General features: G+C 36.4%; 1 protein-coding gene across 1 annotated transcript in view; it reads left to right on the top strand.

The window, feature by feature from the left end:
- Window positions 1-26925, top strand: part of DIAPH2 (diaphanous related formin 2) — a 964220-nt gene that overhangs the window by 319360 nt on the left and 617935 nt on the right. The window contains exon 18 of the mRNA XM_061136610.1: window positions 879-993. Within this exon, the coding sequence (XP_060992593.1) occupies window positions 879-993 (115 nt within the window). The remainder of the gene's footprint in view (window positions 1-878; window positions 994-26925) is intronic.

The raw sequence follows: 26925 nt of genomic DNA, 5'->3' as shown, positions 1-26925 counted from the left end.
TTATTTGTGCTTTGCTCGGAAGAGTAAATGAGATCTAAATGTTTTTGGAATGTAGCTATTTTTTAATTACACATGATCAACGAAACTATAGGATCCAGAAGTTGCTGGCCCAGTTATCTGTGTGTAAATGTCATGATATGCTCATTTAGCAGTTAAGCATATAGTGTAATGGCACTTACATTCTCACAAAACATGATATGTAATGGAAGATGCATAGTTCTAATATTGGATTTCAGTGCAGTGGCTAAGAGCACAATTCTGCAAAGCTAAGCTGCCCAAGTTTAAATCTCATCTTCGCCATTTACTAGCTTGGGCAGCTCCTGAAACATCCTAGGGCTCAGTTTCCTCATCTTTAACATGGAGATAATAACAGTTCCTGCTTCAGAGGATTATTCAGAGGATTAGATGAGATGAATTAATATGTGAAATCACTTAAAAGAGTGCTTGACACATAGGAGGTATGTAATTGTCAGCTGTTATGGTTATTGTCTGCAACCTAGTCAGTAAACATGGGAGAGTTATTCTTCTCAGTCTCAGTTTCCCCATTATTAAAATTCCAGGAGCAAGAAGAATGTATGTAAGTTGAGGGGAGGGATTTACTCAATTATTTTTTAAGATTCCTTCAAATAGAAGAATTTTTAAAATGTAATTTGCTACATGGCCTCTTGCTCTTGTGTACTTTTCTGTACACCAATAGAAAAGTCTGTGACATTCCTAATGATGTTTACTTAGAAAGTGTTGTTTAGATAGATCCTAAAATTGATTTAGTAGGTTGATGAATAAAGGTAATGTCATTCAACCTTGGTGAAAGTGAATTCTTTGAAAAAATAAATGCACAGTAATAATTTAGAGACCTCTCTTTGTTATTTTTGTTTTAGATTGAACCCAAAGAATTGTCTGAGAATTGTTTCTGGTTGAAAGTTAAGGAGGAGAAGTTTGAAAATCCAGATCTCTTTGCAAAACTGGCACTGAATTTTGCTACCCAGATGAAAGGTATGTTTTATTTATTTAATATAAAGTTCTTGTTCTGATATGTTGAATTCAGTGCTTTGCTAAAAATTTCCAGTAATGTGTAGGTGTATAGTTTGGGGTCAGAGTCAAATATATTAGATTGACTTATTAACTATATTTTACCCAGCAACTAAAAAATGATGGGTTTTTTTCCTTTAAATTTTACTTTGCATAAGTATTATTATTCAACTGGAAATATGGGTTTTATTTTTATGATTTAAAATAAAATGTTTTAATTTTTTTATTGTTTACACTCCTCCGTTATTAAAGTTATCATCTTTACTGAGAAGCAAAGGTGATGAATTTGTTGATTAACTGTATAAGGGAAAATAATGTAACAGAATAGTAAGGACTCAGAAGTTTTCATGAAATTGAAGTAAGACTGGTTTCATAGTGCTTACACAGTCTTACGTTTGTAATAATCCATTTGGTTTCTAAGGAAATTTTATACTTTTTTCTATAGGCAGATTTTTCTGGAATAATATCAAAATCTGATAACTAATAAATATATTTTACTGATTGATAATTGAGCACCTTTTTTATGATTAGGTCCTTAACCTCTATGAATGGCACACCTAATTTTGGTACTATGTAGGTAACTTCTCAATCTCATAATGAATCATCATGATTTGTGAACTTTTGCTATTTTAACATTGCTACTTTGCTAATTATTTCAGAACTGATAGCTTACTTAAGCGTAGGAGGTTTTTTCAGCCTGAGTGAGTCTTTACAACTAAGAAATTGATATATTCCACACGCCCATGCCCTTGGAATTAGCACCTTTACCATTCATTTGTCTGATTTGTCACAACATGCCCTGGAATGTGAGAATGTGAATTTTGGAAGATTAGAGAGGGGGGGGGGGTGAAAATTATTCCTGTTCAGCCCTTCTAGCTTATCTTATGCAATGGAGGCGCTTGTGCTGTATCTGTTGTTCCTCGTAGATTGAAGCTCACACATACACAGAAATCTGGAGCGAACTAGAGTATTCTGAAGAATTTTGACATTTAAAAAATTCCTGCTAAAGTTTTTTTTTCCTTCATTTGCTCTTGTAAACTTCACATTTAAAAGATTCTTCAAGGACTCCAGAGATTACTATTTATTATAATCTGTTTTTTTCAATTGAAAAACTAAAATATGCTTATATCAAGGTATTAGTAATAATAATAAAAATATGCATGGTAAACATATCCCTTCAATCCCAGACTTACAGCTTCTTCCCCAGAAAAAAACACTTACTGATTTCTCATATTGCCTCCTAGAAATAGTCTATGCCTATAGAAGTATATGTGTTTTTATCACTTTTTGTTTTTTGCTTCTTTATGTTTTCACTTTATATATTTGAATATTATTCCACAATAGTTTATGTTTATCTACTGTGTTCTTTTTACACAATGCATAGAATTCTGTCATATAGTCCCTGTCTGAATTTATGTAACCAATTACCTATTAATGGATATTGAGATTATTTCCAGTCTTTTGCTATTTCAAGCAATTTTGCAGTGAACATGTATCTACATATGTATCTTTGTGCACATAGGACTTATTTGTAGGATAAATTTTAGAAGTGAAATTCTTAGATGAAATGAAATTTTGATAGATATTGCCAAATTTCCTTCCAAAGAGTTTGTATTCATTTATAGTGTTACATCTAAAATATATGAGTACCTGTTTGCCTACAACCTTTGCCTATCTCAGAGGTAAATGACAAATCATCCATGTTACAATTTTTACTCCTTAAAAGTGTAGTAGTTTTTCTTCTCTTCAAAGTCAATTTTAACATCTTTTTCTGTGAACTTCTTCCTCTACTTCTTTGCACATTTTGTATTGAGCATTTATTGTTTTACTTATTGATGTATTTATATTGAGTCCCATAAGAATTATGTTTCATAAAATTTTACAGTCCATCTGGACCTTAGAAATGATTAAACCGAACTCTGTTTTACAAATGAACAAAGTGAAGTTTGATACATGCAGGTTAATATAAAATGCGTTAGAGAGTTTTTCAAGGTATTGTGGTATAGTGGGAAAAGCCCAGGGCAAATGGAGTCACATATTTGTATTTCAGCTGTGATACTAGTAACCTCTGAGACTGGATTTTCTCATCTATAAAATAAGAAAGGCTGATGTTTAACTAGTAGTATGAGAATTAAATAATGTCATATATTTAAAGGACTCAGCATGGTGCTTGATATAGCAGGCACTCGATAAATATCAATTCCCCTTTCCTTTTGATTTAACATGATGCTCTGTGTGTGTGTGTGTGTGTGTGTCTTCTTTTAGTTATTGATACAATACAACTGTTAATTCAGCAAGACAATTTCCTGCTCATAAAGCCATTCACCTAGAGTAGAAGCCATTCTTATTCTGGTTGCTAAACGATAATCAAACCAAATTAAAATCAAACAAAAGTTATGTAAAGGCTCTCATGTACTCACTGCTGAGAATTCTGCATTTCCATTTGTCTTAACTCTGATTCTCTGAATTTTTTATGTGCTATTACTACTACTTCTACTTTCCTAATTTTGAATCCCTGTCACTAAGTTGTGTCCGACTCTTTGACCCCATGGAATGTAGCACACCAGACTCCTCTGTCCATAGTATTTTTCAGGCAAGAATACTGAAATGGGTTGCCATTTCCTTCTCCAGGCGATCTTTCCAACCCAGGGGTCAAGCTTGTGTCTCCTGTGTCTTCTGCATTGCAGGCGTATTCTTTACCCACTGAACCATCAGGGAAGCCCTAATTTTGAATATTTGAGTCCAAATCTGGTTGGGAGCACCTTTGGGTACCATTACTTTTACTAAGATTTATTCCTGAAGGGACATTTAAAGGAACAATTATGCATCATAGCATGTTTTGTAACACACACGTGTTCTCAATTGCTTCAGTTGTGTCTGACTCCTTATGACGCCATGGAGTATAGCCCACCAGGATCCTCTGTCCATGGGATTCTCCAGGCAAGAACACTGGAGTGGGTTGCCATGCCCTCCTGCAGAGGATCTCCCCGACCCAGGGATCGAGCCTATGACTCCATCTTCTGCATTTCAGGCAGATTCTTTACCCGTTGAGCCACCCAGGAAGCCCATATTTCATAGTCAAAACAAACTTGAATGATACATGCTTCCATTTATTTTAATAACTATTGTTTGATCTTAATTGTTACAGTTGAAATTCCTTGTCAATTGCAGTGCCTTGATTCATACTTGGTCAGTAGGTGGCAGAATCAGTAAGAAATCAGCTGGAGGCTGTGGCTCCAGGGAACTGAAATCACACTGCCCTGGCTTTCCTAGCTCCAAGGCACCACTTTTTTCCCTATTCTGCTGCTGTTTGCTACTCTCCCAGCTGTATTCTGGAAAGAGCAACATATTCATTTCTAAGACCTAATTCCCAAACTCTTAGACCCAGTGTTCCAAAACCTCTGGGAAATTCCTCCACCTGTAAGAGGTTTGGAAAGCTCATATTTCTGTTCTCCCTAAATGCACTGTAAAGCATTATTAGTCTGTGTTTTTAAAAAAATGTTTCACTTGAGTTTAAATTTGCTTTAGATTGCTAAATAGAAAGAAGCTTTAAAATAGGCTAGTTCTAATACCTGTTGTAAATAAATGTGTAAATATTTAATATGGAAAAGTACCATCATATTATATTTTCTATTTGAATCACTTATTCTTAGAGTTGTAGAGAAAATTACTTTAAATTTCCTATTGTAATTCGAAGTATCTCTATCTTAGGAGAAGATGGATTTCTCATTTCATTTAATTTATATTTGTTGGTTATCCACTATGTATATCACGGGCTTCCCAGGTGACATTAGTGGTAAAGAGCCCGCCTACAAATGCAGGTTAGACGTAAGAGACGTGGGTTCAAGCCCTGGGTCTTGAAGATTCTCTGGAGGAGGTCACGGCAAGCCACTCCAGTATTCTTGCCTGGAAAATCCCATGGACAGTGCAGCCTGGCAGGCTGCAGTCCATAGGGTCACACAGAGTTGGACATGAATGAAGTGACTTAGCACACATGTGCATACTCTATGTGTAAGGTCCTATAATAAATAGGAGGAAGATAAATGAATAAGGTCTTATCAAGATATCAAGGAACATATTTAGTAAAGAATAGAGAAAGAGGTATACTCCATTTAATCAATTTTTATTAAATATTAGACTAGCCACTTTTTAAAAGCCAAGGGAGCACAAAATGGAAAGAGTTAAATTTGAGCTGGTCAAATGGAGATCCCAGAGGGAGTATAATTTGAGTTAGGCCTTGAATTTTAAGGACAATTTCAATAGTGGGAGAAGGAGAGAAGGCATTCTAGGGAGAGAACAACATTAGCAAAATAGTAGGAAGGTGAAGTGCAACCTGTGTTGAAAGCACAGCCTGTTGGTCTTGGACTTGGAGTGAAGGTGTTGAGGTGAACTTCACACTGAGAACAAAATGGGGTTTTGTTCTTTAAGCCTTAGGGGCCCAATAATTTGATGATTAACCATTGAGCAGGCCTTTGGCAGACATGTAGGTGATGGAAACTCACAGAGAGATGATGGACCATTGATTGTGAATCAACGCCAGTAGGCCAGACAATATGTGATAATATCCTGATGAGTATGAATTCTTAATCTCTATAGTTTCTTACAGTTCCCAATCCTGTGTCCCCATGCTTACAATGTTTAGTCTCTTCTTACAAGCCTAATGATGCTGTATGGCAAAGTAGATCTCAAAATGCTCTCTGTATTAATAAAGAAAAATGCATATAATACAGGTAGTTAGCAAAGACCCTGGACTTCTCTAGCAGCTCGGATGGTAAAGAATCTGACTGTAATGTCGGGGACCTGGGTTTGATCCGTGGGTGTCAAAGATCCCCTGGAGAAGGAATTGGCAACCCACTCAAGTATTCTTGCCTGGAGAATTCCATGGACAGAGGAACCTGGCGGGTTATAGTCCATAGGGTTGCCAAGAGTCTGACACAACTCAGCGACTAACACAACAACATACAGTACTTTTGACTATATGCCATAGATGTAACTGTTGGAATTTGGATATGTTTTCTAGTTTTATTTATTCTTCATATTGATGATATTTGGGGACATATAAACCTTAAGGTTATAATAATAGTGCCATTTTTCTTAAAAACCTATAGTGATTATAGGTAATAATGATATTATATTAGTTAAACTAATGATGGTTAATATTAACCAAGCTTGAAATAATAGTAAAATATGTCGGTTATAACTGCTAATTCTAATTAGAATTTCTAGGGTTCTCTAGAGGCCTCAGGAAGAACAAAGATACTCTGTATGTGTAAGATGTAAGGAATTTCTTTGGTTTTAATGTTGCTTGGGGGAAATGTAAGAAATAAACATAGAAGGTTAATAAAATTTGGCTTCTTCAATAATATATTTCTATAGTTAAATTTAGCTTTAATAACAATAGAAAATTGAGATGTTATAAATATTTCAAATGCATATAAAGATCATTTTCAATGCTTGAGATATTAGGCTAGCTTCAAAATCATTGTGGAACTGAGTCTGAAGATGTATTTATGTAAAAGCTGTTTCCCTCTAGGATCATATTTTACATTGTATTTCTTAGTCTTAAAATCAGCTGGCTGCTTTTGAAGATAACCACCCTTGTTTGATTGGTTAACACAATCTTATATGTTTAGTGAAAAAAACACCAAAAAAACTATTAATATGTAATTCATCTGTCTTTATAACATAGATATATAGATATAGACTGGATGCCATGATCTTAGCTTTCTGAATGTTGAGCTTTAAGCCAACTTTTTCACTCTCCTCTTTCACTTTCATCAAGAGGCTCTTTAGTTCTTCACTTTCTGTCATAAGGGAGGTGTCATTTGCATATCTGAGATTATTGATATTTCTGCCGGCAATCTTGATTCCAGCTTCTGCTTCCTCTAACCCAGCATTTCTGATGATGTACTCTGCATATAAGTTAAATAAGCAAGGTGACAATACACAGCCTTGACGTACTCCTTTTCCTATTTGGAACCAGTCTGTTGTTCCATGTCCCGTTCTAACTGTTCCTTCCTGACCTGCAAACAGGTTTCTCAAGAGGCAGGTCAGGTGGTCTGGCATTCCCATTTCTTTCAGAATTTTCCACAGTTTATTGTGATCCACACAGTCAAAGGCTTTGGCAGAGTCAATAAAGCAGAAGTAGATGTTTTTTCTCTGGAGTTCTCTTGCTTTTTAGATGATCCAGCAGATATTGGCAATTTGATCTCTGGTTCCTCTGCCTTTTCTAAAACCAGCTTGAACATCTGGAAGTTCACGGTTCATGTATTGCTGAAGCCTGGCTTGGAGAATTTTGAGCATTGCTTTACTAGCGTGTGAGATGAGTGCAATTGTGTGGTAGTTTGAGCATTCTTTGGGATTGCTTTTGTTTGGGATTGGAATGAAAACGGATCTTTTCCAGTCCTGTGGCCACTGCTGAGTTTTCCAAATTTGCTGGCATATTAAGTGCAGCACTTTCACAGCATCATCTTTCAGGATTTGAAATAGCTCAACTGGAATTCCATCAACTTTACTACCTTTGTTCGTAGTGATGCTTCCTAAGTCCCACTTGACTTCACATTCCAGGATGTCTGGCTCTAGGTGAGTGATCACACCATTGTGATTATCTGGGTCATGAAGATCTTTTTTGTACAGTTCTTCTGTGTATTCTTGCCACCTCTTCCTAATATCTTCTGCTTCTTTTAGGTCCATACTATTTCTGTCCTTTATGGAACCCATATGAGAGAAGCTGATAGTGGCTTGCTATTTCTTTCTCCAGGGGATTTTTCCCCACCCAGGGATTTCTTGCATTTTAAGCTGATTCTTTGCCACTAAGCCACCTGGGAAACCTCAAAAAGTGTGCCTACTTTTTCATAATTTCATCATATATGTATATGTGTGTGTGTATATGTATATATATGTTCTTTGGATTTCTAGATATATACTGATATTCACCTTTTGAAAGTTTTTCTTTTTTTATGAAAATTTGAAGTGTTTTAGTTTATGATGATACAAGTTTTTATTTCCTATTGATGTGTTCTGGCATTGAACAGTCATCTTCTTTATGCAAAATAGGAAATAAGGCATTTGTGAGGCAGAGATCCATGCCATTACTTAATTATAACAGTCACTATTAACTATAACTCAGATGACCATTATATCCACTGCCGTGGGCAAGAATCCCTTAGAAGAAATGGAGTAGCCATCATAGTCAACAAAAGATTCCAAAATGCAGTACTTGGGTGCAGTCTCAAAAACAACAGAATGATCTCTGTTCGTTTCAAAGGCAAACCATTCAATATCACAGTAATGTAAGTCTATGACCCGACCAGTAATGTTGAAGAAGCTGAAGTTGAATGGTTCTAGGAAGACGTACAAGACCTTCTAGAACTAACACCCAAAAAAGATGTCCTTTTCATTATAGGGGGCTGGAATGCAAAAGTAGGGAGTCAGGAAATACCTGGAGTAACAGACAAATTTGGCTTTGGAGTACAGAATGAAGCAGGGCACAGGCTAATAGAGTTTTTCCAAGAGAACTCACTGGTCAGACCAAACACCCTCTTCCAACAACACAACAGAAGACTCTACACATAGATCGTCAGTACCGAAATCAGACTGATTATATTTTTTGCAGCCAAAGATGGAGAAGCTCTATATATTCAGCAAAAACAAGACTGGGAGCTGACTGTGGCTCAGATCATGAACTCCTTATTGCTAACTTGAGGCTTAAATTGAAGAAAGTAGGGAAAACCACTATACCATTCAGGTATGACCTAAATCAAATTGCTTATGATTATACAGTGGAAGTGAGAAATAGATTTAAGGGACTAGATCTGATAGACAGAGTGAGTGCCTTTAGAATTATGGACAGAGGTTCGTGACATTGTACAAGAGGCAGGGATCAAGACCATCCCCATGAAAAACAAATGCAAAAAGGCAAAATGGTTGTTTGAGGAGGTCTTACAAATAGCTGTGAATAGAAGAGAAGCAAAAGGCAAAGGAGAAAAGAAAAGATATTCCCATTTGAATGCAGGGTTCTAAAGAATAGCAAGGAAGGATAAGAAAGCCTTCCTCAGGGATCATTGCAAAGAAATAGAGGAAAACAATAGAAAGACTAGAGATCTCTTCAAGAAAATTAGAGATTAAAAAAAAAAGAAAATTAGAGATACCAAGGAACATTTCATGCAAAGATGGGCTCAATAAAGGACAGAAATGGTATGGACCTGACAGAAGCAGAAGATATTAAGAAGAGGTGGCAAGAATACACAAACTATACAAAGAAGATCTTCTACAATTCATACAGATACTCATTCACATTTAGAATTATTGTTTTAGCTAAATTAGTTTTATTTTATTAAATAGAAATTATTTACATAGAAATCCAGTGGAATTTCTTCACACAGCTATATAATACCATAAAGAGGTGTGTTTTGATCCAACTGTATATTGATGGTAGTTATACCAGTTCCAGACTATATATTTTACATGATATAAGAAGTAAAAAAAGAGATTTCTCTAGTTTGTTTATGAGAAATACATTTAATTTAGGGATATGCAAATCTGGTAGCTTTTCTGAGGCAATATATATAAGTAATCTCTTTGGCCTATTAGTCCTTATTGGTGATAGTAGATTAAACTATTTTTAATATGTTATTCAGTAATATCTGAGTGTTACCTTGCTTTCACTAATTTTAAAGTGCATTTTTAGTATCATTATTATTATAATTTTAATTCATATTATTTTGTTTCTTATTTGCTTATATTTTTTCCAGCTTTATTGTAGTATAATTGATATATAATATTGTGTAAGTGTCGGCTGTGCAAGGTAATGATTTGATATATGTGTATGCTATATGTATATTGCAAAATGATCACCACAATAAATTTAAATTTTTTTCCTTGTGATGGAGCTTAATTACTCTTAGTAAGTCAAATATTACAATACAGTATAGATCACTTTAGTCACCATGGTGTACATTATATCACCAAAACTTTATTTTACCTTTTGTCCTTTGGAAATTTGTACCTTTTGTCTATCTTCATTCAGTTTCCCCACGCCCTATTCCTTGCTTCTGTCAGCCACAATTCTCATCTCTGTTTCTGTGGGCATATCATGTTTAACATCTTGTAGGTGTGTTGATTGAGTGAGCTAAATTAAGTGCCCTCCAATTACTCTATGGGAGGTGACTCAAAAAATTAAAAAGTATAGTTTAAAAATATCACTTGCATTTTAACACAAGTTTTTGGATATACAGTTACACTTGAAAACAAGTTCACATTTTTGTGCACGTTGAAAGAATTTTAACTTCTTATTTTATTGTTGTGGATAATATTAGTTGAGCCCATCTTTGCATGAAATGTTCCCTTGGTATCTCTAATTTTCTTGAAGAGATCGCTAGTCTTTTTCATTCTATTGTTTTCCTCTATTTCTTTGCAATAATCCCTGAGGAAGGCTTTCTTATCTCTCCTTGCTATTCTTTGGAACTCTGCATTCAATAGGTATATCTTTCCTTTTCTCCTTTGCTTTTCATTTCTCTTCTTTTCACAGCTATTTGTAAGGCCTCCTCAGACAGCCATTTTGCTGTTTTGCATTTGTTTTTCTTGGGAATGGTCTTGATCCTTGTCTCCTGGACAGTGTCCATAGTTCATTTAGCACTCTATCAGATCTAGTCCCTTTAATCTATTTCTCACTTCTACTGTATAGTCATAAGGGATTTGATTTAGGTCATACCTGAATGTCTAGTGGTTTTCCCTACTTTCTTCAATTTAAGTCTGAATTTGGCAATAAGGAGTTCATGATCTGAGCCACAGTCAGCTCCCAGTCTTGTTTTTGCTGACTGTATAGAGCTTTTCCATCTTTGGCTACAAAGGATATAATCAATCTGATTTCAGTGTTGACCATCTGGTGATGTCCATGTGTAGAGTCTTCTGTTGTGTTGTTGGAAGAGGGTGTTTGGTCTGACCAATTCGTTCTCTTGGCAGAACTCTATTACCCTTTGCCCTGCTTCATTCTGTATCCAAGGCCACATTTGCCTGTAACTCCAGGTGTTTCTTGACTCCCTACTTTTGCATTCCAGCCCCCTATAATGAAAACGATATCTTTTTTGGGACTTAGTTCTAGCAGGTCTTGTAGGTCTTCATAGAACCATTCAACTTCAGCTTCTTCAGCGTTACTGGTCGGGGCATAGACTTGGATTACCGTGATATTGAATGGTTTGCCTTTGAAACGAACAGAGATCATTCTGTCGTTTTTGAGATTGCATCCAAGTACTGCATTTCAGACTCTCTTGTTCACTATGATGGCTTCTCCATTTCTTCTAAGGGATTCCTGCTCAGAGTGGTAGATATAATGGCCATCTGAATTAAATTCACCCATTCCAGTCCATCTTAGTTCGCTGATTTCTAGAATTTCGATGTTCACTCTTGCTATCTCCTGTTTGTCCACTTCCAATTTGCCTTGATTCATGGACCTAACATTACAGGTTCCTATGCAATATTGCGCTTTAAAGCATCAAATCTTGCTTCTATCACCAGTCGCATCCACAACTGGGTGTTGTTTTTGCTTTGGCTCCATCCCTTTCTTCTTTCTGGAGTTATTTCTCCACTGATGTCCAGTAGCATATTGGGTACCTACCAACCTAGGGAGTTCATCTTTCAATGTCCTATCTTTTTGCCTTTTCATACTGTTCATGGGGTTCTCGAGGCAAGAATACTGAAGTGGTTTGCCATTCCCTTCTCCAGTGGACCACATTCTGCCAGACCTCTTCACCATGACTCGTCTGTTTTGGGTGGCCCCACACGGCATGGCTTAGTTTCATTGAGTTAGACAAGGCTGTGGTTCCTGTGATCAGATTGGCTAGTTGTCTGTGATTGTGGTTTCAGTCTGTCTGCGCTCTGATGCCCTCTCTCAGCGCCTACCGTCTTACTTGGGTTTCTCTTACCTTGCACGTGGGATATGTCTTCACAGCCTCTCCAGCAAAGCGCAGCTGGCGCTCCTTACCTTGGACGTGGGGTAACTCCTCTCGGCCGCAGCCCCTGACTTTGGACGTGGGGTAGCTCATGCACTGTTGCAGCCGACGTGCTCGTCCACAGTCGCAGCCACCCATAAGGCGTTATGGAAAAATTCAAATGCAGTGTGGCCAAGTCAGAATTACAGTTCTGATTATCACGACCCAGATAATCACGAAGGTGTGATCCCTCACACTTTCCTAGAGCTGGACATTCTGGAAGGGTAAGTTAGGTGGGCCTTAAGAAGCATCACTGCAAACAAAGCTAGTGGAGGCGATGGAATTCCAGTTGAGCTATTTCAAATCCTGAACGATGATACTGTGAAAGTGCTACACTCAGTATGCCAGCAAATTTGGAAAACTCAGCAGTGGCCACAGGACTGGAAAACATCAGTTTTCATTCCAGTCCCAAAGAAAGGCAATACCAAAGAATGCTCAAACTACCACACAATTGCACTCATCTCACACGCTAGTAAAGCAATGCTCAAAATTCTCCAAGCCAGGCTTCAGCAATACGTGAGCCATGAACTTCCAGATGTTTAAGCTGGTTTTAGAAAAGGTAGAGGAACCAGAGATCAAATCGCCAACATCTGCTGGATCATCGAAAAAGCAAGAGAGTTCCACCAAAACATCTACTTCTGCTTTATTGACTATGCCAAAGCCTTTGACTGTGTGGATCACAATAAACTGTGGAAAATTCTGAAACAGATGGGAATACCAGACCACCTGACCTGCCTCTTGAGAAACCTGTATGCAGGTTAGGAAGGAACAGTTAGAACTGGACTTGGAACAACAGACTGGTTCCAAATAGGAAAAGGAGTACATCAATGCTGTGTATTGTCACCCTGCTTATTTAACTTATATGCAGAGTACATCATCAGAAATGCTGGGCTGGAGGAGGCAGAAGCTGGAATCAAGATTCCTGGCAGAAATATCAATAATCTCAGATATGCAAATGACACCTCCCTTATGGCAGAAAGTGAAGAAGAACTAAAGAGCCTCTTGATGAAAGTGAAAGAGGAGAGTGAAAAAGTTGGCATAAAGCTTAACATTCAGAAAGCTAAGATCATGGCATCCAGTCCCATCATTTCATGGCAAATAGATGTGGAAGCAGTGGAAAAAGTTGCTGAGTTTATTTTCCTGGGTTCCAAAATCACTGCAGATGGTGATTGCAGATATGAATATAAAAGATGCTTACTCCTTGGAAAGAAAGTTATGACCAACCTAGACAGAATATTAAAAAGCAGAGACATTACTTTGCCAACAAAGGTCCATCTAGTCAAGGCTATGGTTTTTCCCGTGGTCATGTATGGATGTGAGAGTTGGACTATAAAGAACGATGAGCGCAGAAGTATTGATGCTTTTGAACTGTGGTGTTGGAGAGGACTCTTGAGAGTCCCTTGGATTGCACGGAGATCCAACCAGTGCATCCTAAAGCAGATTAGTCCTGGGTTTTCATTGGAGGGACTAATGTTGAACCTGAAATTCCAGTACTTTGTCCATGTGATGCAAAGTGCTGACTCATTTTAAAAGACCCTGATACTGGGAAAGATTTAGGGTAGGAGGAGAAGGGGATGATAGAGGATGAGATGGTTGGATGGCATCACTGACACAATGGACATGGGTTTTGTGGGGACTCTGGGAGTTGGTGATGGCCAGGGATGCCTGACGTGCTGTGGTTCATGGGGTCACAAAGAGTCGGACATGACTGAGTGACTAACCTGAACCTGAATATTAGTTGCCTATAGTTTCATAACAGATTATCCCCAAATTTAACAGCTTAAATGAGTACATATTTATCTTCTCACAGTTTCTAGAATCATGGCAGAGGTTAGCTGAGTCCTTTGCCTCAAAATGTGTTATGTGACTGCCTATGAGGTGTTGTCAGGGTTTTAGTCTTATCTGAAGACTTGAATGGGGGATGATTTCAGTTCACCCATGTGATTTTTGACAGCATTCCTTTCTTCTAAGACTATTGAGTTGAAGTCTTCCATTTGTCTTACTGGCTTTTGTATGGAGGCTGCCCTCAGTTCCTTGCTTCATTTGCTTCTCAGTAATGTAGCTCACAAAAGACAGTTTGCTTCATCAAATTGTGCACACCCATAAGAAGTAGAAGTCACAATCTCTTGTAACCTGATTTCATCATTGGAAGCAATTTCCTAGGTCCAGCCCTGAAACACATGGTGAGGAAATTTACTCAAGGCCATGAATATCAGGAGGCAGGGAGCATTTGGGAGTCATTTCAGAAGCTGCCTACCATATAGATTATTTAGGAGTAGATTTCTCAGTAATTACATGTGCTATGACATCTCTCTCCTTGATGAGTTCAAAAGAATACTAAGTGGTCTCTCTGCTTTCAGTCCTCTTGCATTGTCATCGGTTTTCTACAACCTACTCAGAATTTTCTTTCTAAAATATAAATGGTCATGGCACTCCTACACTTGGAATCTTTCACTGACCGCCCATTGTCTTCTAGGGAACATCTAAACTCATCCTTTTCAAGGTCATTTGCCACTTCACTCCCTCTAAAATGTCCTTAGACCAAACTCTTTTATTCTGGTAACTGAGATACAAGACTTTGCAACTTCAGTCCAAAGTTTCACCAGTTTTTCATTTAGATGACACTTTTGTTAGAATGCATTATAAGTCCCTTCATTCTTTTTTTTTTTTTTCCGTTGTATGTGACTTTATTTTTCTCTTGCTGCCTTTAGAACTCTTTTTGTTTTTTTTTTTTTTTATTATTAGTTGGAGGCTAATTACTTCACAACATTTCAGTGGGTTTTGTCATACATTGATATGAATCAGCCATAGATTTACACGTATTCCCCATCCCGATCCCCCTCCCACCTCCCTCTCCACCCGATTCCTCTGGGTCTTCCCAGTGCACCAGGCCCGAGCACTTGTCCTATGCATCCCACCTGGGCTGGTGATCTGTTTCACCATAGATAGTATACATGCTGTTCTTTTGAAACATCCCACCCTCACCTTCTCCCACAGAGTTCAAAAGTCTGTTCTGTATTTCTGTGTCTCTTTTTCTGTTTTGCATATCTGGTTATCATTACCATCTTTCTATATTATTAGAGAAATGCAAATCAAAACCACAATGAGGTACCATTACATGCCAGTCAGGATGGCTGCTATCCAAAAGTCTACAAGCAATAAATGCTGGAGAGGGTGTGGAGAAAAGGGAACCCTCTTACACTGTTGGTGGGAATGCAAACTAGTACAGCCGCTATGGAAAACAGTGTGGAGATTTGTTAAAAAACTGGAAATAGAACTGCCATATGACACAGTCCCTTCATTCTTTTGACTCCATCAGACACTGAACTTATTGCAGCGAGGAAGAAATATTTCCATTTTGTTTACTGTTGATTTCCAGCATGTAGTACAGCTTCTGGGAAGTATGTGTGTTTGGTGAACAGGCAAGTTAATTACAGTCATGTGTACTGGTAGCTCAGTGCTAGCAAATCCACCTGCCAATGCAGGAGTCGTGGGTTTGATTCCTGTGTTGGGAAGATCCCCTGGAGTAGGGCTTGGCAACCCGCTCCAGTATTCTTGCCTGGAGAATCTCATGGACAGAGGAGAATGACAGGCCCATAGTGTTGCAGAAAGTCAGACATGACTGAGTGTTCATGAGAATGTGAACATATATATATGTATTTAGTTTCATAGTACCAACCAAATAAAGTATGGGTGCTAACCTAAAATTTAGGCACATACTAAGAACTGCATGTGTCTTTAATGATTGATTCTGTGATATATACATATATATATATATACATATATACACACATACACACACACACACACATATATATATATGAAATAGAGTCTGTTTTCTGAAAATTCTTCTAACTAATTAAATACTAGAGAACTACGTAATTGAGTCTGGCAGTGGTAGTTTGTTAATTTGTCATTTAAGTTCCTATGATTTAGTAATTCACTTCATTTAGGGGTGTATATGTGTGTGTGTGCAACCACAGATTTTTGTTAAAATTTTCAAACGTGAAAATTTGCTTTTTCCAATAGTGGCCTATGGTTGATTTAGTCAATAGTTGTAAAATTTATGGCTGGCCCACTTAAGTAAACAGAGGTGGATGTCTATTTCCTGATTTGTTGTTTGACCCTTTGGAAACTACTTGATTTCTTATTGTCTCTGTTTAAACAACTATACGCCTGCAATGCAGATGTGGTTTGATTTCTGAATCCAGAAGATATCCTGGAGAAAGAAATGACAACCCACTCCAGTATGCTTGCCTGGGAAATCCCCTGGACCGAGGAGCCTGGCAGGTTACAGTCTGTGGGGTCCCTAAAGACTCAGGCATGACTTTGTGACTAAAGAACAACAAAAGTAGAGTTATGATCAGTAAAGTAGAAAAACCATCATACAGAATTTTGAGAAATAAGATAACTATCTGTCACAGACTCAACCAAACCAATAATTTTAGCAATTATAAATGTTAATATTTGTAGTGTACTTACTGTATGCCAGATACTTTAAGTGTTTTCCATGGATTGTTTCATTTAATTCTTTTATCTCTCTTATGCTGTAGACACTATGATTGTAGCCATTTTGCAGATAAATAAATTGGAGTAGGAAATCAAACTCAAGCAGGATGATTTTGCAGCCCATGTGATCTTCACTTCTTTGCTCTGCTTACTCTGTGGGCAAAATCATGGGAATAGGGTGCGTTAGAGCCAGCCTGAATCCATAGCCTGTACTTTTTTCAACAGGACCGCATCTCTCTGTTGTATGATTGTGCAGATAAAAGCTCTATTATCAGAGACCTCAATTCAAGATATACTTATCTGTCCCACATGACAAAGATAGTCTATTTATGTGATCTTTCCCTTTGAAATAATTTATTCTGTGTACTCAGTCCTACTTAGCTTATGGTATTAATCCATTACTGTTAATGCAACTCAGTTAAAAGTACACTCAAAAAGTGACAGAACTCAATTTTCCCACTAAATAAACAAACACAATGTACATATGGTGTGTTGAAAAGCATAGCTCGCAATATAAAACTTATCTAGAAAGAATGAAAATATATTGAAATTCTTCGCCAGTCTTGGCTAAGTTCTCTACATATTTGTGGTCTGTCTTTAGTTTATCCATGGCCCAATATTAATACTAATCTGATATCTCCCTGCCCCCCCAATACCATTTCCTCATGCTCTTTATCATGTATTGATACTGGCTTAAGGATCATATTTTTAATTGAAATTAATTTTATAAGAACCTAAACAAAGTAGGTGATGCATTCAAATGGCAAATGTAAGTATTATGAATTATCAATGTCCCCTCCATGGGAATGGCTTACTGAGAGTTGACTGTGTCTGGCTTCACGTGATAAGAATAGACTGATAACATGCTCCTGGCAGTGTGGGAGCAATGTGTGGTTTCCTGGCATGTAACTGCTTTTAATAGAAAGCAGCCAAAGTAACTGCTGTTTGACATGTGATGCTATTAGGATATTTGTAGCTTTGTTTGATAAAAGAAGCTGGTGTGATTAGGTACCTTTTGTTCCATTAACTGCGTTAATAAAGATGCTATACCTCCTCTCTTAGGTTTTACGTACTATTTACTGTTTCAGTACCAATCAGATCACATTCTTGTTAATTATTGTCATTTTTATTCTATTTCACATGCTTTTGTTTTCTCAATGCTGACAGTTTAAGTATTTAAATAATTGTATTATCAAATGTTAATATGTCTGTATGATAGATCAGAACATGGTCCTAAAATCTTTTGTATCATAATTTTATAGACATTCATTTTATTAATCATCATTTGGCATTACATAGCTTCTTAATCCATTTTAGGGCATAAACTGAACACATATGATGAGAAAATTATATGAAATTAATTTCTTAGATTTGAAACAGGATTTGGAGATGTATCTAGCCCTTGCACTTCCCTGGTGGCTTGGATGGTAAAATATCAGCGTGAAATGTGGGAGACCTGGATTCCATCCCTGGGCTGGGAAAATCCCCTGGAGATGGGAATGGCAACCCACTCCAGTATTCTTGCCTGGAGAATTCCATGGACAGAGGAGCCTGGTGGACTACAGTCCATGAAGTCACAAACAGTTGGATATGACTGAGTGACTTTCACTAGCCCTTTAAAAAATATTTCTGGGATATAGTTTAACTAAAGGGTTCCTTTGGAATTTAAAATTCTTTAAACATTTAGAATTCTTTAACTTTTCCTGAGATGACTTCTAATTAGCCACATAGTTTTTTAGGATCACTTATATATATATATATGAAAGCAGTGGGATTTTTCATATTCTGCTTGTCATTTGATTTACTGATGTTGTCTCTCATCTTTATAAAAAGATGATGCTATCTACTATAATTAATAGTCCATGATACTATTTTGATTTCCATGGTAGTGATGTTTTTAAGCTGATCATTTCATCAGTTTTTGCCTAATGTGTCTTATGACCAATGATGCTCATTTATGATGACAGTGAGTTTGAGGTAGAGTTTGTATCCATAGTGTACAAACAAGATAACCAACTCAGTAAGCCTTGCATGCATGATCTTGGTTTGATATTTAAGCAATGTAATGACAAAGATAGCTGTCAGCTCTTTTAAACAGCCTTTTCTATGGTAGATATGAATTTGATAGCATTAGCTTTTTGTAGTAGCAGTGCCTGACAACAGCTTCATACTGTAGAATTTTTGAGTTGTCTAGTGTTGAAGACTTACAAAAGTGCTTTTTTAATTTAGTACCTTACCAGATCAGGACATATCCATATATTATTAATTGTGTAGGGGGAAAAAAAGCAAGCCAATAAATTCTTAATTTTGGTCTTTTCAGCTACATAACTGAATATATTTTAACTAAGTTTTTGTTGAGAGAGTAACTTAAACAAAGCCTTTTCATCATTGTTCTAATATTATGGTATCATTTTCACTTTGTTTTAATGATAGTCTACATTTTTTAATACCTTCAGAGACATTGAGGCTTCCTTGGTGGGCAGATTGTAGTTGTGCCTTGACATTTATGTATTGCATAATATTTGCTTGGGAGTTATTACCAGTAAATAAGTTTATTAAATTAGGCATTAGTTAGGACTTAATAAAATAAGTCTTAAGAGTTTACTCTGATTTGTTATGAATATTACAAGTGACTATAAATGGGTAATCTTTTTTTTTTTATGATTTAGTATTTATGAGATGTATGTGACAGCTCTCAGTTCTTTCGTGAAATAGAATTGAATGTATAGAACTTTCGGGAGTATAAGTGGAAGGCAAAGGCATTTAAATGTTTTATGTTTTTATAGTGGTCTTTTTCTTCCATTTCAGAATCATTAGCTCAGGCCTGTTTGTGTGTGTGTTTTGTTTTGTTTTGTTTTGTTTTCATTAGGAGTAAGAAACAAATGAAATTATGAAAATAACCTTCCTTTGGAAAGATTTACTCTGGCTTGTTTAAAGATTTTTCAAAGATAATTTTAAACCTTTGTTGGTGGAGAGAAAAATGTGCTCTTGGCCTTTGGAAAACCCATATTGGTCCTCTCTGACACCTTAAGTTTCTTCTGGACTGTACAGAAAACTTTATTTACTATTGAATTTCTTCATAGTCTTAAGGATTACAATGGATTTGTCCTGTTTGGAGTGTTATTTAAGTTGTGAGACTCTCTTTCTGTAGATTGTCTTAATTCCCTCATCCCCAGTTTTTTCCGTTGTAGCAATGGCAATATTGTTGGTAAGGGTCCAGCAAACACCTTAGGATTGATATGGTTAGAATTGCAATGGTGGTGTTAGTCGCTCAGTCATGTCCAACTATTTGCGACCCCATGGACTGTAGCCTGCCACGCTCCTCTGTCCATGGAATTCTTTAAGGAAGAATACTGGAGTGGGTAGCCATTCCCTTCTCGAGGGGATCTCAAATTCATTCATGAACATGGTAGATTCAGTTTGATCTGTGAGCATTCTGTTGACTGGTTGCCAAGGGTACTCTGCATTTCTTTTGACAACCAGGAATATACATATGAACTAGAATGTCAATGTTTATCTAATAGTAGAATATGGATACTGACAGAGAAGATTTGATTCATAAAGCGTTTGTTACATACCACACATTCTTCTGAACTTTTTACATGTATTAAAGTGTTTAATTAATCCTCAGGAAAGAAATGTATGTGATGATGTTCTTATCTCTTATTCTGTAGATAACTGAGTCAGTGACTTGCTCAAAGGTAACAAGGAGGTAGATAGCAAAGCTGACTTTGAACCCAGTTCCCTTACTTATGCCAAAAACTGCCAGGTTCCAGTTCATTTATATAACTGGTTCTGTCAATTATATAATCCGTAATCTAGGTTCCTTTTATACACTTATGAAGTATATATCAAAGAAATCGCAGTCCCACTTCCACCGGCCTGATAGATGCTTAGGCAGGTCTGAGGTTTATCTGGAAGCCAGAATGGATGTGACAGCAGGGAAGAGTGTTAGTCTGGTTCAGTGATTGACGCTGAGTGTGGGAGAATTTCCAGACTATCCACATTTCTGAATTGCTCTCAGTCTGAACAGTATTACTCATTCATGGCATCTAAGTGTACTTGTTTTAGATTCAAATCCTGAACTTGAAAATGACATGAAAAACTCTTAACAGAAGTTGCTGCTGATGTTTTAAGCCCTCCTATTATGTATTAATTCTTACCAAAAAGTCTTTCCCACTATAACTGCTCTATAGGAAGGCTTTCAGAATTCCTTTATTAGACATTGCTATGTCTAACAAAGATCACAATGATGAATTTTAACACAATAACTAAAATACTGATGTTCTATATGCAGTCATTCCACACACTCCAATGTCCTGGCAACTATGTTAGTTTCTGCATGGAAAGTTTAATTGGTTTCAAGGTGAATTTCCTTAATGGCAGCATTCAGGATAAAATGTGTTCAGAAATATTCAAAGCAACTTGATTCTAGGTAATGACTGATAGATTTCATTATTCATAGTGTGCAACTATCAATATGTTACAAATGCATATATTATTCATAATACTGATGTATCAAATCCCATTTATATAACCTCTTTCGCTGATTCAAATTTAAAATATTTTATGTAAACCCTCTAATCAAACCTTAATTCAAAATTGGGAAGTGCAAAAAACTTGAAGGGAATGCCCATTGGACACCAAACATTGTAGCAGGCTAGTAATAGTAATGTTGGGCATTTAATAAATGCTTTTTGTTAATATAAATGATCAGGTTTCATACAAAAAATAAAAATGGCATAGCATCATTTCAATTTAATATATATTTGACAAAAATTGTTATAAAATTAAACTTTACAGTCTTCTAAATGGTTTACACATTTTCAGTAAGTTGACTAAAGCTTTCAATTCAAAACAGTATAAAAAATATTTGTTGATAAGTTGACATATTGATTCCTTTCAGTCAAAATACATGTCATGCTTGCAACGGTTACACAGACACTTCCTAGCAGACATTTGGAATTGACCTTGAAACTCAAAACCCCACACTTCAAAAGACTATTAGGAAAGCATTAATATTTACGTTATAGGTGTGAAATATAATTTAGCTCCCTGTATTTCTAGAAGTCAGATGACCTGGAGGCCTCCAGGAAGAGAGAACATTACTGACAGAATCTAACCCTCTCCTTTTAGTAGGGTAGGGAATAGTGATCAATATATAAATACTATATCAAATGCAAGATGTAGTGATATTTGTTAAGAATCCTCAGCTTTTAATAAAACAGTGAATGCTGCCATTAAGGAAATTCACCTTGAAACCAATTAAACTTTCCATGCAGAAACTAACATAGTTGCCAGGATATTGGAGTCTGTGGAATGACTGCATATAGAACATCAGTATTTTAGTTATCGTGTTAAAATTCATCATTGTGATCTTTGTAGAAGAAATGAAAATATGCTCTGCTTTATTATTTATATTATATATATCTGAATGATAGAAGTAGAAAATTTAAGCAATGACTGTTTTAGTAATGCTTTCACTCTTTAGGATATGTGCCCTGAAATCTATAGTTAAAGCAGCCTATTTCCTTTACTATATAGACGTGGAGAACTGGGGCACATGTAACATTGGACAGATCTTTGCCAGTCAAAATAGATAGTATTTTGATGTACTAATAACTTTTAGTGAAGGTACCAGTTATGAGTTAAATACACCATCTAATAGCCTTAATATATTATGCTAACCACTGTACAGAATTTGCCAGTTGATGACAATGAATTTTCCAAAAGATATTCAATGTTAATCTCCATTACTAAGCAGTGGTTTTTTTGAGACTAAATTTTAGTGAAAGATGACATAATTGTTTTTTTTTTTAACCTTCTTGATAATAATGTGTATAAATTCAATATAACTAAATTTTTTTTTCTTTTTGGAGACAGTTTATTTTATTTTATTTTTTTCAGAATAGGAAATCTTTAATGTAATTGCTCCATAAAGGTTTTCATAGTTTGAACTTTCTTGTGTTCTGTTTTTTAAAATTATTTATTTATTTTACTTTACAACTTTCTAAAATGGTCCTGTTTTCACATATTTACCTCAGGCATGTACATCTCCTCTCTCCCAGTGAACCCAGATAACTTTGCATAGTCAACATAGTGACAAATTTATATTTCACAAATCTTGAGTCCACTGATGCTTGGGTATTGGGAGCTATATTTCCATATGCAGGTATTAATAAGTGACCTACATGGAGACTAATTTATTGTAGAAATGAGATAGCAGCATTATTCTAGCTGTTCCTCCAAACTGCCATTGAGACTATGTCTTCCTTGTCTTATTTGCTATCGTATGCTCTACACTTCTAGCTTTCTCAGAATACTTATTGTTCCATTAGGCCTGTGACCCACGAATGAGTAACTGAATTCTCAGCGGTGGAAAAGGATTTTGTTTATCTTGTTTTGTCATGACAGCATCCTTGTACTCCTGCATTTTGGTTATTTTTTTCTACTAGGATTTCCTAGGATCTAAATTATTTATTGTTGTTGGGTAGACACACTTAAACTATTAGGTGTTAACTGGACCACTGTATTCTATGATGCACAGTATTTTCCAGAAACTATCTGCTTAGTTATTTATTGTCACATTTCTGCCCTGTTTTTATCTGAGTTCTCTTGTTGCTTCCTAAAACTCAGTACGATGAAAAAGTTCCAGTGGACTTTGGAGTCGACCTGTGATTTGGAAATGACAGTGAAAACGGCAGCAGTTAAGAGTATCCAATAAAAGGAAATTCATAAGAAAGACTGATATGCTTGTCACCTCGTTATGGCATTTGGTTTACAGAATTAATACAGTAATAGAATTTTTTTTTTGAGGGAACTGCTTATATTTTCCCAGACGTTTTTTTAAATTTGTTTTCAAGAAGTATATAGTACCATCTTTCTAAATTCCATATATATGCGTTAGTATACTGTATTGATCTTTATCTTTCTGGTTTACTTCACTCTGTATAATGGGCTCCATTTTCATCCATCTCATTAGAACTGATTCAAATGAATTCTTTTTAATGGCTGAGTAATATTCCATGGTGTATATGTACCACAGCTTCCATATCCATTCGTCTGCTGATGGGCATCTAGGTTGCTTCCATGTCCTGGCTATTATAAACAGTGCTGCGATGATCATTGGGGTGCTCATGTTTCTTTCAGATCTGGTTTCCTCGGTGTGTATGCCCAGAAGTGGGATTGCTGGGTCATATGGCAGTTCTAATTCCAGTTTTTTAAGAAATCTCCACACTGTTCTCCATAGCGGCTGTACTAGTTTGCATTCCCACCAACAGTGTAAGAGGGTTCCCTTTTCTCCACACCCTCTCCAGCATTTATTGCTTGTAGACTTTTGGATAGCAGCCATCCTGACTGGCGTGTAATGGTACCTCATTGTGGTTTTGATTTGCATTTCTCTGATAATGAGTGATGTTGAGCATCTTTTCGTGTGTTTGTTAGCCATCTGTATGTCTTCTTTGGAGAAATGTCTGTTTAGTTCTTTGGCCCGTTTTTTTGATTGGGTCATTTATTTTTCTGGACTATATGCAAAACAGAAAAAGAGACACAGATGTACAGAACAGACTTTTGGACTCTGTGGGAGAAGGCGAGGGTGGGATATTTCGAGAGGACAGCATCGAAACATGTATATTATCTAGGGTGAAACAGATCACCAGCCCAGGCTGGATGCATGAGACAAGTGCTCGGGCCTGGTGCACTGGGAAGACCCAGATGAATCGGGTGGAGAGGGAGGTGGGAGGGGGGATTGGGATGGGGAATACATGTAAATCCATGGCTGATTCATGTCAATGTATGACAAAAACCACTACAATATTGTAAAGTAATTAGCCTCCAACTAATAAAAATAAATGGAAAAATAAAAAAAAATAAATAAAATGAATTATCAAGGCAACCCCCCCAAAAAAAAGAAGTATATAGTAAACGCTAAAAACTATGAGTTCCTTAATAATAATCAGTAAATTTGTTTTTCTTTACACTCTTATATTCACAAATAAAAATATTAAGCACCTACTCTGTGCCAAATTCTAGCCTTGGGCGAGGATGTTGGGAGGGGATATGGTTGTAATTAATGTGATCTTGATGCTCTGGGAACTTACAGTCTGACTGAAACAATATAATAATAATGACCTCATGGACTATACCTGCCAGACCTCTCTGTCTATAGGATTTTCCAGGCAAGAGTCCTGGGGCGGGTTGCCATTTCCTCCTCCAGGGCATCTTCCTGACCCAAGGATCAAACCCACGTTTCCTGCATTGGCAGGCAGATTCTTTAGCATTGAGCCAACTGTGAAGCCTAAAATAATAAACATGTCATTAAATTAATATGAATTTCAGGTGTTATTATATATTCTAAAGATGATAAAATACAGTGATGTGGTAGAGAACTCCTTAGGTGGATGATTAAATGTGATGGTTAAGGGGAGTCATTTTAAAGAATGTAAATTGGGGAATTTAAAACACATATCTGCAGAAGCCAGCAGGACTTGTTGATGGGTTGGGTGCAGTAGGATTAAAAAAAAAAAACAAAACACACACACACAAGGAGTCATTGGTCACTTGTAGATTTGGAACTTGAGCCAATTAAAGTACTGTACAACAAGTTCCTATTCTAGCCACAGAAGCAGAAAAGACTGAGAGAGATGGTGTTGACAGAAAGGGTGGTCAGAGGATTAAAATAATATAATAATCAAGAGAAAACCATCTTTGGATATACTATGCTAATATTTCCAGAGGTAGGAATTACAGCTTGAATTAGTTCAGTGTTGATGCACGGATATAAAATATATCTCTTTGGCATTAACCTTTGCTTCAACTCTAGGGGTTTATGCCTCTTTTGATTTGACTGTAAAGACAACCTTTACTTTATCCTCTGTGTTTAACTATTTGGTGAAATTAGCATTGCACTTTTAAGTGTTTCTTTTGATTTACTCTAGACTGATATCTTATTGAGTACTAGGTATGAATTCATTACGAAATGAACAATTTTGCTCTGGTGAACAGAGAATTTTATTCTCATTCCAGCTAAATCTGTGATCTAAGGAAGATCTTTACCTTCTTTTTGTCCCTGAGAGGCACCAGAAGTATACTGATAAAAACCCTGTTGTCAAGTTCAGAAAGAAATGTAGGTCCCTTCTTTCAGATCTTCTTCTAAATAGCTGGAAGCACCATATTTCAAAATCTGCTTTCCAGATAAAAATAATACCCTTTATCTAAGAAATTTAAAAATGTTGTGCATCATCTTTTTCTATGAATCAAGAGTAAATTTAGTGTCTATTAATTATTGGGAAATTGCCAAAATGGATTATACATATGTGACAAAAATGTTCATGTAACTTTTAAAGTGTTCTTCCTGTGGTTGTATTATTTATGATAGATACTAAAAGACCTTTTCATTCTTTTCTTAGTGCTTGTCACTTAAGCAGCTATTTCTCTGATAACTTGGTCTTACAGAATGAGTGGAATTAGTAAAGCAACCATAATTGTTAATGATTTCCTTGTCTTTTATAACCCAGAAAACTTTGCACCAGATCTGAATCTTCACTGGATTGGTTGAGATTTCCAACTTTATTCATGATCATTGATGAATATTCAGTTGTAGCATTTGACTTCATTACAGTTTAGCAGAGAGGTGTTTTAGCACAGTATGACAACTACCTTTGTGAAAGCATGAGAGAATTGTATTCAGGAAGATAATGTAAATTCTCTGTGTGATAATCTTTTTAAACAGCATTCTAGCACATGTGGAAAGAAAGTATATTACAATTGAGATATGCTAACTCGTATCTAATACAGCTTATTTTTTTTTTTTTTTTAGTGAACTCATAAGAAATTATTTTGTAGGGTCTCTGGATTGTATATAAGAAGGTTTAAAAGCAACTGTTTTAGGTTACTGGTCTCTCTTCTGTTTCCAGCATTTGTTTATTACTTGACATTTTGAAGTAGTAATGTGTAAAACTCTTGTCAATTTTTTTTTTTTTTTTTGTCCTTTAGAAATGGTATCACATGGGGATTTTAAAACATGTATAATCATGCCTGGGCATATGTATATAAAAACATAACCAACATATTTTAGTGTCTTATATAAGTTGCACACACAGGCCCACCTTTAAATTTATATAACTTGTCTACATTTCTACATAAAATGTCAGTCATTTGTACATGCCCTAAAGTGAATTTGGAGCTTCCCTGGTGGTTCAGATGGAAAAGAGTCTGCCTGCAATGCAGGAGATCCAGGTTTGAACCCTGGGTCAGGAAGATGCCCTGGAGAAGGGAATGGCAACCTACTCCAGTCTTACCTGGAGAATCCCATGGTCAGAATAGCCTGGTGAGCCCCAGTCCATTGAGTTGCAAAGAGTCGGACTTGAGTGAGCGACTAAGTGAATTCTGGCCTGCTCAG

This window comes from Dama dama, chromosome X (assembly GCF_033118175.1).
Source record: "Dama dama isolate Ldn47 chromosome X, ASM3311817v1, whole genome shotgun sequence".
Classification (NCBI taxonomy): Eukaryota; Metazoa; Chordata; class Mammalia; order Artiodactyla; family Cervidae; genus Dama; species Dama dama.
Note: the sequence above shows the minus strand (reverse complement) of the source record. Positions and strands in the feature narration are given on the sequence as shown.